This window comes from Carcharhinus amblyrhynchos, chromosome 19 (genome assembly GCF_965287045.1).
Source record: "Carcharhinus amblyrhynchos chromosome 19, sCarAmb.v2.hapA, whole genome shotgun sequence".
Classification (NCBI taxonomy): domain Eukaryota; kingdom Metazoa; phylum Chordata; class Chondrichthyes; order Carcharhiniformes; family Carcharhinidae; genus Carcharhinus; species Carcharhinus amblyrhynchos.
In genome coordinates, this window is record NC_137342.1 from 42,268,750 (window position 1) to 42,289,961 (window position 21,212).

General features: G+C 45.0%; 1 protein-coding gene across 4 annotated transcripts in view; it reads left to right on the forward strand.

Annotated features, from left to right (window-relative positions):
- The window catches only part of LOC145355489 (uncharacterized), a 440,243-nt gene that overhangs the window by 397,479 nt on the left and 21,552 nt on the right, over positions 1–21,212 (forward strand). For 3 of the 4 annotated variants that reach the window (XM_080207658.1, XM_080207659.1, XM_080207661.1), the window contains 3 exons: positions 914–1,008; positions 7,416–7,496; positions 19,528–19,731. In XM_080207658.1, coding sequence (XP_080063784.1) covers positions 914–1,008; positions 7,416–7,496; positions 19,528–19,731 — 380 coding nt within the window. Of the gene's footprint in view, positions 1–180; positions 1,009–7,415; positions 7,497–19,527; positions 19,732–21,212 lie in introns of those variants that run through there. The other variant, XM_080207660.1, reaches the window with a different exon arrangement.

Sequence of the window (21,212 nt, forward strand, 5' to 3'; positions counted from 1 at the left end):
CAAGCCCCCACAAACAGCAATGCATTAATGACCAGATAATCTAATGTTAATTGAGGAATAAATATTGGTCTGGACACCAGGGATAACCACCACCACCCCCCACCCCCACCAGTACACAAATTCTCCCACTACACAAATTTATACCAATCATAACTACATGTCACATGATGATAACCAGAGCCAATTCTGAGTTAAACTTTATTTATTAGTCACAAGTAAGGCATACATTAACACTGCAATGAAGTTACCGTGGAATTCTCCTAGTCGCCACAGCCCAGCACCTGTTTTGTTCAATGCACCTAGCCAGCACATCTTTCAGACTGTGGGAAGAAACAGGAGCATCCTGAGGAAACCCACACAGACACGGGGAGAACATACAAACTCTGCACAGACAGTGACCCAAGCCGGGAATCGAACCCGGGTCCCTGTGAGGCAAGGTGATATGAGGCAGCAGTGCTAACTACTGTGCCATTGTGTGAGTCATCCTCTCTTTTGATGCTTCTGGCATGATGCTGGTTTTCTAAGTTGATGCATTTTCTCAAACTATGGCTGGAGCACCACGTGAAATTGTCATGACAGCAAGGCTCAAATTCACAGAATGGGCAGCAAGTGTAGCACAAGATGATGCTGACGAAATCTTTGGCTGGAATTGTACGACCATCCACACTGGTGGGATTTTCCCACCCTGCCGCGGGTGAACGGAGATTTGGCTGAGTGTCAAATTCTCCGACTTCGCTGCAGCGGGAGTGTGGCACGGTAAGGACACGCCCTCAGCTTCCTTGCACCAGTCTGTGGTTCTACTACCTCTAAAGATCAGTCACACATTGACTGCCAGGTTGGATCCTAGACGTTGGCCTCTCTTGATTCCGCGATTCTTTATTCAGCACTTAACCCACTGGGTTATTCCCCACAGGTCATCCTGGCTCAGCAGAATTGTGGAGCCTGCTCAGAGAGAATTCTGAAGCCAAGATTGCTCAGCTGGATGCACAAATGCCCAAGGCTTTCAAAGTATGTATGTTCCCCATGGTCATTTCAAGTTGCAATTGCAGTTGCTGTCGGAAATGGTTATTAGTGCAGTATAGTTGTGCATTATTGGATGTTGTTGACATGACCTTTATTTAAATGCTTGAATTAATCACTAGCATGGTTCAGGCGTTAGAAATATACACGCTAAAAGGACATGAGCCTCACCTCTGACCCAACATCAAGATGGCAAAAGCCACAGGAGTCCACAGTACAGCGCATTCATACTTTGGATCAAAGAAAGTGCAGGATTCTGTGATATCAACGTATCTCATTAACCTATGGGGTGGCACGGTGGCACAGTGGCTAGTTCTGCTGCCCCACAGCGCCAGGGACCCAGGTTCAATTCCAGCCTCGGGTGACTGTGTGAGGAGTTGGCACGTTCTCCCTGTGTCTGTGTGGGTTTCCTCGGCGTGCTTTGCTTTCCTCCCTCACTCCAAAGATGCGCAGATTAGGTAGATTGACCATGCTAAATTGCCCCTTAGTGTTAGAGGGATTAGCAGGGTAAATATGTGGGTTTATGGAGATGGGGACTGGGTGGGTTTTTTTTTATTCATTCGTGGGACACGGGCACCGCTGGCTGGCCAGCATTAATTGCCCAACTCTAGTTGCCCTTGAGAAAGTGGTGATGAGCAGTGTTGTCAGTACAGGCTCAATGGGCTGAATGGCCTCCTTCTGCACTGTAGTGATTGTATTCTATGATTCTATAAATCTATGATTCTAAAATTAAATTTATGCCATTCAGGGAACACTTGTACACTTCCATCCTTGGTGATGAGACCATCCACAAAGCACTCATGGGGGGACCCCACTTTTATACTTCCTAGGGTGCACTTTGTCCAGATGAAATTTTATGTCCACTTACATGTTCTGACCAACTAACTTGGCAGCTCTGGAGCTGTCACCTGAGATTAGCTCCACACCCCCAACTATCCCCACTCCTGCCAACTGCCTGCCCAAACCCCACACCCCCCACCCAATTCTCTCCCCATGGCAACATCCTATTACCCTGCCATTCCCCCAGATTACCCTCCAACTGACCTCCCCCATCCCGAGTATCCTCCTCAGTCCCCCACCTAATCCCCAACCTCCAACTACCCAACTACCCTCATTGACCAATCCCCAACACTGACCATCCAAACTCTCCCCCACTGACCAAGCCACCACCACCCCCCCCCCCCCCCCCCACCACCCCTCACCGACCATCCAAACCAGCCTCCCTCCCACAACTGACTACATCTCCCACTGACAATCCCCATGGCCCTCGCCTACCTCACTGTTCAATTCCACACCCCCTCCCCACCCATTTAGCTTGTACCCTCACCTGTTCCCCGGCTTCTGAAAGTGGCTGGGACCTTTCAATCTACCTGCTGTATGGCAGTTAGTGCTGTAAAATTGGGGGGGGGGGGGGGAGCAGTGGTGGTGGCTCCCTTACCTTCTTTGACCTGTGCTGCTTTTGACCCAAGGCCTCAGGGAAGGGATGCACTGTTCTCACCTGGCCTGCATCAGAAGGTAAGGCAGTTGTATTCCTGCACAAGTAACTAAATAAATAATCGGACTGCGATTGCCACCTCACAGAGGTTACAGCCCTTTATTTACAGCGCACAAGGGAACACAGTAGACCCAATGCCCACTCCCAATAATGCACAGACTTGGAGAAATGCCAAGTAATTAATCATCTGTTTCTTTCATCTTTTCCTAATTTCTTGATTCACACACCATTCCGAATTAAACTATTTTTCAACAATGCTATCCTGTAAAGAGCTGTGTAGGAGGAGGGTTTGAATTCAGCTTCTCTCTAATTATCCATCTCTTTTTGGGATATACCCTGTATCTCCCAGAGATTAGCTAGTTGATACTTGAAGCTCAATTTGAGCAGAAATCCTGAGTTGCCATCCAAGAAAGCATCGATAATTATGTATTAATACTATACATATGTGTAATGATATGTTGTTACTAAATAAATATAATTAGTTATTAACACTATATGTATAGTTATATAATTATAGAATCTACAATGCAGAAGGAGCCATTTAGCCCAATGAGCCAATGATAGCAATATGTATAATTATGTATTGATATTATACATGTATATTTATATATTGATACAAAATATGCATAATTATGTATGATATATGTATAATTATATATTATATTTTATGTGTATAATTATGTATTAACAACACTTGTATGTATATTGATACCATCCACGTGTAATTATGTATTAATGTATGTATAATTATATATTCATTTATGTTAATTTATATGTATTACATAAGAACATAAGAAATAGGAGCAGGAGTAGGCCATCTAGCCCTTCGAGCCTGCCCCGCCATTCAATAAGATCATGGCTGATCTGAAGTGGATCAGTTCCACTTTCCCGCTTTCTCCCCATAACCCTTAATTCCCTTGCCTATCAGAAGCCTATCTACCTGTGACTTAAATATATTCAGTGAGGTAGCCTCCACCACTTCTACGGGCAGAGAATTCCAGAGATTCACCACTCTTTGAGTGAAGAAGTTCCTCCTCAACTCTGATCTAAACTGCCCCCCTCCCTTATCTTAAGGCTGTGCCCTCTAGTCCTGCTATCCTTTCTAAGCAGGAAGAATCTCTCTACCTCTGCCCTATCCATCCCTTTCATTATCTTATACGTCTCTATAAGATCCCCCCTCAGCCTTCTAAACTCCAACGAGTACAGACCCAGTCTATTCAGTCTCTCTTCGTAGGCTAACCCCCTCATCTCCGGTATTAAGTATTAACAATATTTTTATGATATTCAGCTGAGCTCATATCCTGGTTCATTTACACTTGCTTGAAGCAACATATATTCATACAGAGGAACCCATTCTCTGCAAACAAAAGGAGTATGTCCAGGCTATGCACCTTCTTTGAATTACCCAGGACGTGGGGAGTCTTTAATACCCAATTGTTTTCTCCATGGCAATTCCTGAACCAATCAAGTGTCAACTTGCCAACCAATCCGCATCCTTTTCCCTTCTTGTAGGAGAATTGTTGTGATTGTCCTAATGCATGCAACGCTAAAAGTTTCAGCAACACGTCTGTCTTTTAAGCAATGTTAAAGCCCCAATGACAAGTTCTCATTTGTGCCATTGTAAAGCCATAATTACATTAATGGCGGTGGAGAATCCGAGGAGAAATATCCACTAGATGGCTTAAGCTCCATTTAAGATCCGCTGCTCCCATATCATGACTAGCTGACTGGCGAACCATCTACTCACCCCTAAAATGCTGCCCTCCTCTCTACGCACACACAAGAAAGTGGTCCCGGTTTTCAGCATATTTTCTTCAAGAATCCCAATGGTTCCTGGAATGTTGCTAAACTTATCACTGGTGTACCCATTCAAAGATAAGAAGTTCCCTCGTATAGAATTACAGAATGACACATAGACCCAGCTTACCTATACCAGCAAAAAAACTATCCAATTAGTTCCAATTTCCCGTGCTTTCATTTATCCAATTTCTTCTGGAAATTATGACTGAATCTGCTTCCACCACACTTTCAAACAGGGTATTCCAGATCATTACAGTTCACTGTGGAATTACTGCTTATTTCAGTAATATCCTCTAGTTATCATAGAATCTGTACAGTATAGAAGGAGGCCACTCAGCCCATTGAGTCTGTACCAAGTATCTTACCAAAACCCTCTCTCCTGCCTTATCCCCATATCTCTACACATTTACCACCTTATCTATACATCTCTGGTCTTTTTACCAATCACCTTTGAACTGTGTCCTCGGGTTATTGACCTGACTGTTTTACCTTTGTTTTACATAGAAACATAGAAAATAGGAGCAAGAACAGACCATTTGGCCCCTCAAGCTTGCTACATCATTCATTGTGATCAAGGCTGATCATCCAACTCAGTAACCTGTTCCTATTTTCCCCCACCATATATTTTATTACAGAATACAAAGTAAAACCACTACTGTGGTGTACACACAATAGTCCCTGCCTGAGACTGTAGTTCAGCAGGCCCATTCCTGGGCCTGCGTTAACAGGCTAAGGTAATGAATTCCAGATGGAAGGGCCACTGCCTGTTACCAGGGGAACTCGTTTTCAATCAGTGATTCCCCCACGGACTTCATGGTGATTATCACATATATCTAATTCTTTTCTTGAAAAATACAATGTTTTGGCCTCAAATGTTTCCTGTGATACTGAATGCCACAGGCTTACCATTCCCTGGGTGAAAAAATTTCTCCTCAACTCATATGCATGGTATGGGGGTTAGGATGGGAAGGTGGGACTGGATAAGATACTCTTTCAGAGGGTCAGTGCAGGCTCGGTGGGTCGAATGGCCTCCTTCTACACTGTCAGGATTCTATGGTTCCATGTTTTAGTCTAGAGTTCTGGGTAGTGATGGTGGAGGCTCCAATTTCCATGTGGCTGACCAGGAATTTCTCCCTGTTACCAGCTGACATTGGCATGTTTGGAAGGATTTGTAGGTTGATGTTCAACCTGTTTGGCCGCGTTGTGAACACGCTTTCTTTGGCCGTCGAGTCCTGGAGTGGGACTCGAACCCGGAACTTGTGGCTCAGAAGCAGGGACATCACTCACTGTGCAGCAAGAGTTGCTCCATGAAAATTTGACATTGTTGCAATTAGAATAGGATATTGTGAAACAGCTCAGATGTTACTGTGTCACATTCCAGCAAACCAAGCAAAACCATTCCTTTACCTGGAAGTCATGATTTGACTTGTAGGAATTAACCTGTCCTGACAGTTCTTGAGGTTGCTTAATGATTGAAGCAAATCTTATTATTGGAATGTCTTTGGCACACTGCTTCTTCCAAAATGTGTTTCCTACAAAAGGAATTGGAACAAAAAAGGGGCAGTATGAATTTGCAAGAACCCAGTGTGGACTAAAGTGCTATAAGTCGAAAGACAAAGGTTGGGATTCTCCCAAAAATATCCTAAGTTCCTAATTTGCAGGAAAATGGGAGTACTTCCTGCTGGTGATTTCCAAAATGAATCTCCGACACTCTGTGCATTACAGAGTGCCCCAGTGGGACTCTGTCTGAAAATCAGGGGGCAGAGACCATTCCCACCCGAGAGGCCGGCAATAGAGCACTGAGCGGGCCACTGCGCATGTGCCGGTCTTTCAGAGCGGAGATTGGCACATGTGTAGTGGCCCCGCACTGCCAGTCTCCTGATTGCTGGCCAACCTGATCGCAAACCCCCCATCACTGGCCTTCTGAGCACCCCCCGCCCCCCCCACCCTCCGATCGCAGGCCTCCGGGACCTCCCTGGGCAAGCCCCAATGTCCACTCAACCCTGTCCTCCCCTCTACCCGCAAAGCCAGTTCCAATCCCCTCTCCCCACGTCCATCTCCAACCTCCCTCCCCCAAGGCCAGACCCGAACCCCCTTGGGAATCCCAACCCCCCACCAGCCCAACCTGGATGGCAAACCCTGATTGCCATCCTCTATTCCTGTACAGAATGGAAGGATCCACCACCCCCACCAATTCCACCCCCCCAATAGGCACACTCCCCCCCCTCTGGCCTCATCCCCTTGGCACCGTCCCATGCCCAGTGGACAGTGCCAGGATGCCTCTTGGGCAGCACCAATTTGCCCCTTGAGCAGTGCCAGGATACCAGGCTGGCACTGAGATGCTGGCACTGCCCAGGGGCCTCACACCCCCTTACCTCCGACCTCCTGGAATGTCTTAATGGCTTTTCTTCACTCTGTCTGTTCCCCAGTAGTGGCGGGGAGGTTGCAGGCCCCACTAGAATGGGGGAGTGAGGAGGGGGTGCTGAGGATGATGGCACTAGCAGGCTGAGAGACTTCAGTCCAATTTGCAGATGGTAATCAGCCGATTTCCAGCACAGAACTGATTACTCCAGAAATTGTAGCCACAGAGATATGCAGAGGCCATGGTGCCCAGCAGTAAGCCCACAAAATGATCCCCACTAATATCTCCCAGCCCACTGCACTGCTGGAGCTCAGCAGTCCTCCCTAGAATTTTTGGCGGGTTGAAGCTTACTGTTTAAATAAGGAGGAATGGAGCTGGCACATTTACATATCCTGAATCCAATGAGCTTGTTTTGTCCTTGGATATGTTTTTCTATCTTTGAAGACAGTTTAAAATTTGCACAAAGGACAGGGGATTGGGTTGGCAGAGTTGCATATCCATTATTGTCCTGTAATGGTCATGGGGCTTTTCTGAGCCACTGCCATCCCTGGAGGGTTTAAGTTCCAATTAACCTGCCAAGCATGACTTCATTGAGGAAAGATATGGAAAGATGTTTCTAGAAAAAAATGAAAACTATAAACAAATTGATTGCATACTAAAGACAAAGTAATATGTCAACCAAGATTTTCAGCGATGACTTTGTAGCCAAGTAAATAACGCAGTTATTTTATTTGTTAGTCTGTTTTCAGTATCTACACAAGAGACCTTCAGATAAAGCAGAATGCAGAACCAAGTCCCAGCTGCATCAGTGATGATTGGGTTAGTATATAAAATTCTTTGTTGACTTGCTTCTCCCAGGGATTATCATTCTACGCAAATGACCAGTTGCTCTTAAACTGCGGGTTGCTTTTCTCAGTAGCAACATTTTTGGTTTTCTTAGGGCAATGAATGGGAAATTCACGCAGAACTGCACACTCCATCGCCACCTCTCTCAGTCTCTCTCAGTCAGAACTGCACACTCCATCGTCACCTCTCTCAGTCTCTCTCAGTCAGAACTGCACACTCCATCGCCACCTCTCTCAGTCTCTCTCAGTCAGAACTGCACACTCCATCGCCACCTCTCTCAGTCTCTCTCAGTCTGAACTGCACACTCCATCGCCACCTCTCTCAGTCTCTCTCAGTCAGAACTGCACACTCCATCGCCACCTCTCCCAGTCTCTCTCAGTCAGAACTGCACACTCCATCACCTCTCTCAGTCTCTCTCAGTCAGAACTGCACACTCCATCGCCGCCTCTCTCAGTCTCTCTCAGTCTGAACTGCACACTCCATCACCTCTCTCAGTCTCTCTCAGTCAGAACTGCACACTCCATCGTCACCTCTCTCAGTCTCTCTCAGTCAGAACTGCACACTCCATCGCCACCTCTCTCAGTCTCTCTCAGTCAGAACTGCACACTCCATCGTCACCTCTCTCAGTCTCTCTCAGTCAGAACTGCACACTCCATCGCCACCTCTCTCAGTCTCTCTCAGTCAGAACTGCACACTCCATCGTCACCTCTCTCAGTCTCTCTCAGTCAGAACTGCACACTCCATCGTCACCTCTCTCAGTCTCTCTCAGTCAGAACTGCACACTCCATCGTCACCTCTCTCAGTCTCTCTCAGTCAGAACTGCACACTCCATCGTCACCTCTCTCAGTCTCTCTCAGTCAGAACTGCACACTCCATCGCCACCTCTCTCAGTCTCTCTCAGTCTGAACTGCACACTCCATCGCCACCTCTCTCAGTCTCTCTCAGTCAGAACTGCACACTCCATCGCCACCTCTCTCAGTCTCTCTCAGTCAGAACTGCACACTCCATCGCCACCTCTCTCAGTCTCTCTCAGTCAGAACTGCACACTCCATCGCCACCTCTCTCAGTCTCTTTAAGAAAACAAACAGTTCTCCCTTTGTGACTTTGTAGGTAACACACATGCGGTGTTTCTTAACTATGCAAACCACAAAGCCAAGAGACTTGATTGCTCTTCTGAATTGAATCAGTTGTTCTCAATGGGGAGACGATAAGGTACTGCAATTCACCTCAAACCTATGGGCCAGGCATACAATCATAGAATCCCTACAGTGCAGAAGGAGGCCATTCAGCCCATCGAGTCTGCACCAACCACAGTCTCACCCAGGCCCTATTCTCGTAACCCCACATATTTACCCTGCTAATCCCCTGACACTAAGAGGCAATTTACCAAGGCTAATCAACTCTAACCTACATATTTTTGGACTATGGGACGAAACTGGAGCACCCAGAGAAAACCCGCACAGATTTCTTTAGGAGATGTATGAGGCAGATTATTTTACACAGAGGGTAGTGGGTGCCTGGAACTCGTTGCCGGGGTGAAGAATGGGGTAGTGGAAGTAGGTACGGTAGTGACTTTCAAGGGGTGTCTTGACAAGTACATGAATAGGATGGGAATAGAGGGATACGGAAGGGTAGGGGGGGTTTAGTTTCGTTGGGCAGCATGGTCGGTGCAGGCTTGGAGGGCCGAAGGGCCTTTCCTGTGCTGAAATTTTCTTTGTTCTTTGTTCAGACACGGGGAGAATGTGTAAACTCCGCACAGACAGTGACCCAAGCCGGGAATCAAACCCAGGTCCCTAGTGCTGTGAGGCAGGAATGCTAACCCCTATGCCACCATGCCACCTGGCACCTGCCAACTTCCAACCAGAATTCAGTCACCATTATCAGAAGGTGCACATTTGTGGGAGTTAGCTGACACCAGCAGCAGGGTCAGCTTATTTATTCCTCAAACAATGAATAGCTTTCTAACAATCGCATCCAGGGACGCCAGCATCTGTGGAACCTGCCTCAGGATGTGCCAATGGAGAGAAAAGCAAAGAATACTGATGCGCATGTACAACCAATAATTGACAGTCTCTTTACATTTGACTTGCTAAGGAGTTATTGCCTGTCTATTACTCAGTATTTATCTCAGTATTTATACACCGTTGTGACCCTGTTGCAGCACCAAATCTGGGGTAGCCCAACAATTCAGAGGGTGGCATAGTGGCATGTAATGTGTTGCAACACTGATTTGGTGGATCATGAGTTTGCATCCACCTTTGGACTGTTGACAGTGACAGAGGCGAAGGCCCCAATAGAAACCTGGTAATTCCTTAAAGATGGGAAAGGAAATTGAGTGGGCGGGGCGGGGGGGGGGGCGGTGACGGGAGTTGTTGGGCGTTATTAATGAGAGTGTTGTTCCCAGACAGTATCAATTGGTCTAGAGCAGGCTTGGCCAACCTTTTTGCTTGGGATAGTGGGGTGGAATGTAGGGGCACAGTTGCCTATTTTTCTTACCCAAGGAGCCATTGAATACATTTCAGAAAGATTAAGGTTTGACACAACAATCGCTGAATTTCAAAAAGAGAGTTGGGATTTTAAGGAAAGGTACAATTGCAAAAGTACAACAATAACAGAGCGATTACGTTAAGCATGATTACCTTGAGCGATAGTATGTTGCAGACCTTTCTTTCTCCTTTCGGGGGAAGTTTTTCATGTAGAGAGTGGTGGGTGCCTGGAACGCGCTACCAGAGGAGGCAGTTGAAGCAGGCACATTGGCAACATTTAAGAGGCATCTGGACGGCTATGTGAACAAGGAGGGAATAGAGGGATACAGTCCTAATGAAAGCAGAAGGTTTAGTTAGAGCATTATGATTGGCACAGGGTTGGAGGGCCGAAGGGCCTGTTCCTGTGCTGTACTTTCCTTTGTTCTTTCTCCTTTGACAGCTGGGATCAGACCCCAGCCAAAATAAATGGAGTTTCCATTCAGCCCATGTCAACATGTTCATTTCTAACCCAGTTCCTATTGGGCATGAAGCCTTGATACAAAATATTTGAGAGAGATTAGCAGTTTGTGTGACAGGAGATGCTGTGAGAAATGGGGGTAAACATGCCTGGGCAGTAGGTGGTGTGCTCACTGAAATAGGGCTTACTTCTGACTAATAAATAAATAAATAAACTTTAAACTTTAAGAAGAGTACCCCATGCCATGAAATACAAGGTAGGTGACAAATTGTGTGGAATGGCAAGACTGGATGTCATAGTCCCCACAGATGAGGCCACAGAATGGGTCTCTGTAATGGTAGCAATGGCAAAGAAAGATGGTACAGTCAGGATCTACATTGACACAGTTCACCTGAATAAAGTGACCCCTCCATCCTCTATAGATGGTTGAACAGGTCATAGCCAATGTGCCCAATGCTTAAGGTTATCAGCATATTGGATGCAAAGTGCAGATTTTGATAAACTGGATGAAGAATCTTCAAAAGTCATTACGTTCATGTCTCTGATGGGCAGATACAGATTCCTCCACATGCCCTTTGGTACCTCCACTGATCCAAGAGATCTTCCAATAGTCTATGGGACAGCTCTTTGCAGAGAAACCTTGTGAACTCATCATCAATAACATCCTGGTCTGGGGTCGTACAATGCAACAACATGATGCATGTCTGTGCTTAGTCTTGACTGAATCAGAATCTGACAGTTGATGCCCACTGCAGACTCAGGGACAGCCAGGTCCCCTATGTGGACTACTTGCTTACTGCTGATGGTGTGAATCCAGATCCAGGTAAGACAACAGCCACACGGCAGATGTCCACTCTGAGAACAAGTATGCAGCAAATCCTCAGCGTGACAAATTTTCTATCAAAATTCATTACAGTGAGGTAGCTGGATCCCTCTGTCAGCTTCTCCACCAGAACGTAGAATGGTGTTAGCAGCAGCACAACAGTTGCTTTCAACAAACTCCAGGAACTGCTGTCAGCCCCCCCAGTGTTACAATACTCTGACATCCAAACATCTGTACTCTTATCAGCAGACACTTCTCAGCATGATCTCAGAGTGGTGTATATCTAGAATGGCAGACCAGTGCCTTTTACATCAAAGAAGTGTAGGACAAAGGAAACTATGCACTGGCCCTGCACAGTGACATAGAAGGGCAAATGTCCAGATGTGCAACATGCAACGTGTTCAAGTCTCATCAAGCCAAAGAACCACTGCATCTCAGTGAGGTCCCAGACCTTCCACAGTCACTCACTGTGAGTGGAATGAGAGACAGCATCTGGTCTCCTTGTAGATTCATTCTTGGTGTGACATGAAGTTGATTTCTTTAGATGTCCAGCCCACCAACAACCTGTCCTGGTCCCCCTATACCGACACTATAGTTAAGAAAGCCCAACAACGCCACTAATTTCTCCGAAAACTAAGGAAATTTGGCATGTCAGCTATGACTCTCACTAACTTTTACAGAGTCACTATAGAAAGCATTCTTTTCTGGTTGTATCACAGCTTGGTATGGCTCCTGCTCTGCCCAAGACCGCTAGGGACTACAAAAGGTCATGAATGTAGCCCAATCCATCACACAAACCAGCCTCCCATCCATTGACTCTGTTTACACTTCCTGCTGTCTTTGAAAAGCAGCCAGCATAATTAAGGACCCCACGCACCCCGGACATTCTCTCTTCCACTTTCTCCCGTTGGGAAAAAGATACAAAAGTCTGAGATCACGTACCATCCGACTCAAGAAAAGCCTCTTTCCTGCCGACAATAGACTTTTGAATGGACTTATCTCACACTAATTTGATCTTTCTCTGCACCCTAACTATGACTGTAACACTACATTCTGCACTCTCTCATTTCCTTCTCTATGTACGGTGTGCTCTGTCTGTATAGCGCACAAGAAACAATACTTTTCACTGCATACTCGTATATGTGACAATAATAAATCAAATCAAATCAACATGGTGAGAACCAAAGTCATTGAAAAGCTGAAGAGACACTTTGCTGCATAAGGCACTCCGCAAAGGTTAGTGGCAGATAACACCAGGAAACAGGGAGTTCAAAGACTCTACCTGCACATCAGACTTTGAACGTTGTGCATGCAGCTCTCAATATCCACAACCGAAAGGTTTAGTGGAGCATGCAGTACATTTAAAAAGCAACTCATTGAAAAATTCCTCTATGACAACATAGACTTTGTCTACACCACACTACTTAGCCTGCGTAATCTGCCAAGAGAGGATCTGCCCTCAGCAACACAGAGAATGATCTCCAGACTCGCCAGAACTATAATCTCTGTAGGTGAGGCCCTGTTGCAACCCAAAGTGGGAAAGAGCATGAGGGAAGCCTTCATCAAACAGCGAAATGGCTACTCTGTTTTGTGATGACGAAAGTATGCAACAATGTGGGGTCGTTCCTCTGCAATTAGCTTTCATGCTGAGCAGCATCTTGTGGATGCATGGTTTTAGGGACCTGTGGGGAAATCCCTTATTCTGAGCATGACCATTCAGGGGGACAACCACATGACTATTGTTGGCTGAACCCTGGACTTAGCCCTGAAGAGAAAGAAGAGCACATGTTCCTGGTCTTCCACGTTTGATGACCTGCGGTCTGACATATCCAGAAAGATTATCCCTTGATTATTCCTTGATTATCCCTGTGAACTGCCCACCCTCTTCTCTTAAAAAGCATTTCTAGAAGCAACTCTCGGAAGGATCATGAAACAGGAACTGTTCTGCTTCTTGCGTACTTCCAGACCTGTGAAGAGGTGGAACTGTCCCGTCTTTTGGAGTGAGTCACAATGTAAATGGACCAAAAGCTGTGTGGCTGTGACAGTGCAGAATAGAATGGGCACGTCATTAGGTGTCCAAGCAGATAGCCCAGGAATCACACACACAAACACACATGCACACATGCATATGCACACACACATATAGACACACACAGATACACGCACTCACAGACATGCACACACACACATACAGACATGCAGACACACACACACATAGGCATGCAGACACACACATGCACCACAGATGTGCACACACACATGTGCACACGGACACCTACACATGCAAACACATATGCGCACACATGCAGATTTGCGCATACAAAGATGTACACGCACACACACATACAGATTTGTGCGCACACACATTTGTACACATACACACAGGCATGCAGACATATGCCGACATACACTCATGCACATGCAAACACATGCATACACATGCTCACACACAGATGTGCACACACACGCAGACACATACGCACACACACAGACATATGCATGCACACACGCACAAACACAGACATGCACACACACAGACGTGCACAGTCACACGCAGACACAAACATACACACCCAGGCAGCATCGCGTGCATGACATGAGAGTCCCAAAGAACAATCCATCAGTTGCACACTACAGTTGAGAGAGGTCAGAGAGGGGAGTGTAGTATATATAAGATTTAACTGTACCAGTGGCAAATTTCAACATTTCTGAAGTGAAAAGTGACTCAGTATTGGAAAGTGTATTTTCTACATGTCTGGGTACATATTCCAGCCAGTAAATTTGGATTTTAGCACTGCTTAGGAGGGGTTACCTTGCAGCACTTTGAAGAATGCAGAGATTAGTAAATGTGACAATAATCCAACCTTCCATAGGATTTTCACAGTAACTTCATTGCAGTGTTAACATAAGCCTACTTGTGACACTAATAAATAAACTTTCAACGAGGTTGTGTTTAAAATCACTCAAACGTTTTTAAAATTGCACTTTCTGATGATTTTGTGATGAGCTCTGAGGAGGTTATACTCAGTATCTGTTGTCACCAGCCCAACCAACCATTCCACCCATTCTGGCCTGTATTCGCGGCATCATATAATGGGTACAGCACAGAAGGAGGCCATTCAGCCCATCATGCATGTGTTTATTTGCCAAAGGAGTAATTCGCCTCCTGCCACATCCTCACCTTCTCCCCGCAGCCCTGCACATTCTTCCTTTTCAGAAGAGAAAAATTCCTTTTGAGACACTTTAGTCTGAGCTTCCACTTGTTGTTTCCATATGTGTTCTTACTGTTACTGCTAGTTGCCTGGTTCTGCTACGCGGTGTCTGGTTTAGTTGCCCTGATAACTTGTGAAAGCAAATATATTTCAGTGCAGTTACAATGAACTGAAATGGACTGCATTGTGTCGTAAAACCTGAAGGGATTCAGAACAAAACCTTTGAAAAAATAAGAGGAGTCAATTCACCTCCTGACTCCCCAAAGCCTGTCCACGATCTACAAGGTACAAGGGGTGGCACGGTGACACAGTGGTTAGTACCGCTGCCAGGGACCCCAGGTTCGATTCCGGCCTCGGGTGACTGTCTGTGTGGAGTTTGCACATTCTCCCTGTGTCTGCGTGGGTTTCCTCCAGGTGCTCCGGTTTCCTCCCACACTCCAAAGATATGCTGGTTAGGTCAGGTGATACGCAGGGTAAATATGTGGGGTTACGGGAATAGGGCCTAGGTGGGACTGTGGTCAGTGCAGGATTTGTGAATGTCCTCTTTCTGCACTGTAGGGATTCTATGATTCAATGAAGTGAGGGGTGTGATGGAATGTGAATGCCAATATTTTCAGAGGCTATCTCCCTTTATCTGATAAAGTAGCATTCCAAGCTCTTCCCTACGTTGATATCCACCTATTCTTCGTACCCACATATACTGCACATGTGCAGATGAGATACTTTGCTCTATTTAATTCGGAAAGTACGGTCAAGATTCAGAATTATCTTTTTGCAAGACATGGCATGAATGGAATGTACTGGAAGCAGATGAGTGAGCTTTCTATAAACTACAGAACAATCTCTTTTACTAATTGCCGTCAGATGCCTGTCTCCACAAGTGCCGTGGGCTGACTAGTGGACAATACCAATCATGGGAGTGAGTCTTTCCTCCTGTTAGATCACGGAGTGACAACTGAATGGGTTTGTAATGCCATTGTCGATGCGAGAACCATAAACCTGGTTAGCTGCACTCCGCTATATAAATGTAGTGAGATTTACGTTCACGGGTTGAATGCATTCGCTTGGCCCAGAATGATTCGCGAGGACTTTGGATGCTGGAGTAGCCTCAGTTCTTTAGCACGTTTCCATGCAGATCCCGGTGGAAACAGATTCAACAGACAATCCTGGAACGAGCAGGAGAAAGGGACTAATTGAAGAGCTCTACCAAGGAACCAGCATAGGCTCAATGGGCAAAATGGCCTCTTCATGTGCAATATCTTTCTAGAATGTTGAGAATTGGCAGCAAAAATATAATAAACAACTCAAAGAAGATGCCAAATTCTAAAAGAGTATTATTTTTCCCCTTGTTTCTCCTGTGGGGAGTATGTTGTGCAGCCTCTTGCTTGGAGACAAGCAATGAGTGGGCCAACCAAAGGCCTCATCTATCTCGGACATGTGAACACAATTCATGTCAGGCTGCCCTGAGAGCATGTGACTCAGCTCCCTCTGTCATTGTTTTTCAGTCACCCTCTATCCAACCCTGGGATCACTAGATACATTTGATCAAAGCCAAAGCCATTTGATCTTAGACAAAAATACTCATTGTTGCAGTCTATCACCATCTGGGTGAACTTGGCTGAGCCATAGTGTTAGCTTTCTATTGGGGTGCGGCACTGATTCAATAGAATGATACCAGGGCTAACAGGGTTAAATTATGGTGAAAGATTATATAGATTTAAATTCCCTCAAGCACAGAAATTTAAACAGTGCTCTAATTGAATTATTTAAGGTAATTAAAGTATTTGATTGGTTATTAGAGAAAAACTTTCCTTTGGTTGGAAATAATAGAACAATTAGTCATTGTGATGATACTGTGCCTTTAAGAAACATATTTGGCTCATGTTTCTTGTGCAGGATCTTTTTAAGTAGTTTGTTTTATTATCAGTGCCATTTTGTCTGCATCCAACAGTCCTTGTTGTTCCTGCAGCAGCATAATTGATCTTAATTGCTACAACGTTTGTTTTAATGTGGACTACTGCAGGGTTGTTGTTTTAATGTTGTCTGCTGGGGATTTTCAGAATGAGGTTTGATTAGGTTGATTGACAAGTAAGGCCATCTGACTGGGTGGAGCTAGGCTTACACAAAGAAATCAAGCTCAGTTTGCTGTTCGAGATCTTTAGGGAGAGGTGGCTTTTTCTATGTTTCACTTTCTCTCGGGACATTGAGACTGGGATCTGCCAGGAAAAAGTCTATTTCTCTGGGGTTCTGCTGCTTGAAGGTAAACCTCTCTCTGAAAACTGCTGTACGGGAGTCAGAAAGCATGTGTCTTTCGATATCTATCCAGAGGGGTTAAAGGCTGAAAATCTACATTGGAACTAGAGAGATAGCAAGTTGTTAAGAATGATATCTTGTCATGTTTAAGTATTTCCAATTGGCAAAAGTTATGCTAATTCTTTGTGTTATATTTTAATTGTGTTGTTAAAATTTAAGGTTTGTTTTAAGAAAAGCTCCCTAGTGGATCAATTGAATCATACCTGGTGTGAAGCACCTTAATGCCAAAATTTTAAAAAAAGTTGGGGTCTTGGCTAACCTCATAACATACCTTGGAGTTTCTAATCTGGTCCCTAACAGTCGTAGCCTCAAAATTGGAGCTAGACTGAAGGAAGCACTTCTTAACACAAGTCCAGAAATTTCTTTAACAAAAAGCTGTGGAGGTTTTTGAAATTTAAATCTTCAAGAGCACGGTGCACAATGGTTAGCACTGCTGCCTCACAGCTCCAGGGACCCGGGTTCAATTCCTGACTTGGGTCACTGTCTGTGCGGAGTGTACATGTTCTCCCCTTGGAGTCATAGACATTTACAGAATGGAAATAGGTCCTTCAGCCTAACTTGTCCATGCCACCCTTTTTTTTAAACCCCTAAGCTAGTCCTAATTGCCTGCATTTGGCTCATATCGCTCCATACCCATCTTACTCAGGTAACTGTCTAAACGCTTTCTAAAAGACAAAATTGTACCTGCCTCTACTACTACCTCTGGCAGCCTGTTCCAGACACTCACCACCCTCTGTGTGAAAAAATTGCCCCTCCAGATCCTTTTGTATCTCTCCACTCTCATCTTAAACCAATGCTCTCTAGTTTTAGACTCCACTACCTTTGAGAAAAGATATTGACTATCTAGCTGATCTATGCCCTAATTATTTTATAGATCTACATAAGATCACCCCTCAGCCTCCTACATTCCAGAGAAAAAAGTCCTAGTCTATCCAGCATCTCCTTATAGCTCAAACCACCAAGTCCTGGTAGCATCCAAGTAAATCTTTTGTGCACTCTTTCTAGTTTAATAATATTCTTTCTATAATAGGGTGACCAGAACTGTACACAGTATTTCAAATGTGATCTTACCAATGTCTTGTACAACTTCAACAAGGCGTCTCAACTCCTGTATTCAATGTTCTGACCAATGAAACCAAGCATGCTGAATGCTTTCTTCACAACTCTGTCCACCTGTGACTCCACTTTCAAAGAGCTATGAACCTGTACCCCTAGATCTCTTTGTTCTGTAAGTCCGCAAAGGCCCTGCCATTAACTGAGTAAGTCCTGTCCTGGTTCAACCTACCAAAATGCATCACCTTACATTTGTCTAAATTAAACTCCATATGCCATTCGTCAGCCCACTGGCCCAACTGATCAAGATCCCGTTTCAATCTGAGATAATCTTCTTCACTGTCCACTATGCCACCAATCTTGGTGTCATCTGCAAACTTACTAACCATGTCTACTAATTCTCATCCAAATCATTAATATAAGTGACAAATAACTGTATGGGGACCTGCAATTTCCTCCCTAGCCTCCCACACTGTCCTGGGATACACTTCATCGGGTCCTGGGGATTTATCTATCTTGAAGTTTTAAGACTTCCAGCACTTCTTTCTCTGTAATATGTACACTCCTCAAGACAGCACTATTTATTTCCCTAAGTTTCCTAACATCCATGCTTCTCTCAACAGTAAATACTGATGAGAAATATTCATTTAGGATCTCACCCTTCTCTTGTGGATTTGTACATAGATGACCTTGTTGATCCTTAGGAGGTCTTATTCTCTCCCTAGTTACTCATTTGGCTTTTTTTGTACTTGTAGAAGCTCTTTGGATTCTCCTTTGCCTTACTTGCCAAATCAATCTTGTGTCCTGTTTTTGCCCTCCTGATTTCTCTCTTAACTCTACTTCTACATCCCCTATACTCTTCAAGGGATTCACTTGAAACCAGCTGTCTATGCATGTCATGTGTCTCCTTCTTCTTCTTGACCAGGGCCTCAATGACCAGGGCCTCAATATCCCGAGTCATTCAGGGGTCCCTACTTCTACCAGCTTGCTCTTCTCTCTAAGACGAATGTGCTGACCTTGAGCTCTGGTTAACTCACTCTTGAAAATCTCTCACTTATCAGACGTCCCTTTGCCTTCCCACAGACTCCCCCAATCAACTTTTGAAAGTTCCTGCCTGATACCATCAAAATTGACCTTGCCCTAATTTAGAATTTTAACTTTTGAGCCAGACCTATCATTCTCCATAGCTATCTTAAAACTAACAGAATTATGGTCACTGGTTCATGTCTGTGTGGGTTTGCTCCAGGTGCTCTGGTTTCCTTCCACAGTCCAAAAGACGTGCTGGTTAGGTGCATTGGCCATGCTAAATTCTCCCTTAGTGTATCCGAACAGGCGCTGGAGTATGGCGACTAGCGAGTTTTCAAGTAACTTCATTGTAGTGTTAATGTAAGCCTACTTGTGACACTAATAAATAAACTAATAAATAAAAAAATCCTGGCATTGATAGACAGTTGTGAATATGAAACTGAGGTAGCTAACTGGAGCTGAGATCAGTCATGATTTACCTGGATGGTGGGATGGGCCTGAGGGGCTGAATGGCCTCGTCCCACACTTCCTTTCCTACTAACTTAACATCGGTGCCAGATGTAGGGGTGCAAGTCCCACGGAAGTGGGGCTGCTCATGAATAAAAACCTCATTCCTTCTCTTCATTCTCCTCAGGAGGAAGGTTTCCAGAGCCTACACCAAGCCCAGTTTCAGAAATGTGTCAGTCGCATGAGGGACAGCTTGAACTTGATGAGCCGCGCCTCTGAGAGCAACCAGGAGAGAGCCGCCGCTATCATCACCAACAATCCAATTCCTGACTACAATGACCTGGACGGAAAAGACAGCCCAATGCGCTTCCTGAACAATACTCCATCCAAGGTGCCCTCCGAAATTTGAGCAACTTTAAGCAAATGATACATACTTCATCAGAAAACTTCTTGATTATCTTGGAAAATCTCAGCAGGTTTGACAGCGTCTGTGGAGAGAGAGTAGAGCCAATGTTTCAAGTCTAGATGATCTTTCGTCAGGGGCTCTGACAAAGGGTCACATTGGCTCTATTCTCTCTCCACAGATGCCGTCAGACCTGCTGAGATTTTCCAGCATTTTTATGTTTTTGTTTCAGGTTCCAGCATCTGCAGTGTTTTGCTTTTATTCTTGATTATCTTCTTTGTTTCTTTCTGCTATAATTTTAAGGTTCATTTCAAACAATGGGGTGAATTTTCCCATTTCGTCAGCCATGGGAATCGGAGGGGCGAGGGACGGACCGTGGAATGGTCCATTGACCTCTAGTGGGATTTTCCAGTTTTGGGGCAAATACAGCTGGAAAATCCTGCCTGATATATAATTTGCATTCTTGCCTTATCCTCATCTGTTGAAATATTTTCTGCCCTTTTTTCCACTGGGAAGGGAGAAGTGGCCATGCTATGCAGAGTGATGGGACAGAAGGAGGACATTGCTCCAGAGAAAAATGTCCCCGTATCTCTTGCTCAAAGCATTAAATCGGTATCCCCCTAATCCTTATACCACCAGCTACAGTAACTGGAACAGTTTTTATTGGTGTACTTTACATAAGCCTTTAATAATCTTGTATATCGCAATCAAACCTTCCCTCAATCTCCTCTGCTCCAAGGAAAACCACATCACCAGCTTTTCCAATCTACCTTTGTAGCTAAAACTCCTCCCCCTTGGAACTGTTCTGGTAAATCTCCTCTGCACCTGCTCAAGGATCCTGACATCCTTGCTAAAGTATGGTGACCAGAACTGAACACAATTGTCTGGTTGTGGCCTAACCTGAGCTCTTCAGAATAACTTCCCTGTTTTTTGTGCTTAAGATCACTTCCATGCAGCCCAAAGTCCCATAGGTTTTACCAACTGTCATCTCATCGTACCTGCCACCTTCAAACATCTGTGCACATGAGTCACTACCTTCCCCTGTCCCTGCACATTCTTTAGAGCTACATCATTAAGTTTATGTTGTTGCCCCATCTCTTTGACCAAAACACATCACCTCACAATTCTCTATATTAAATTCTATCTGCCACTTTGTCTGCCCATTCTATCTATGTTCTGTCACAATCATAGAGTCATAGAGGTTTACAGCATGGAAACACGCCCTTCGGCCCAACTTGTCCATGTGCCTTTTTTTAAAGCCCCTAAGCTAGTCCCCATTGCCTGCATTTGGCCCATATCCCTCTATACCCATCTTATCTAGGTAACTGTCTAAACACTTTCTAAAAGACAAAATTGTACCCACCTCTACTACTATCTCTGGCAACTTGTTCCAAATACTCATCACCCTCTGAAAAAATTGCCCCTCTGGATCCTTTTGTATCTCTCCCCTCTCATCTTAAACCTATGCC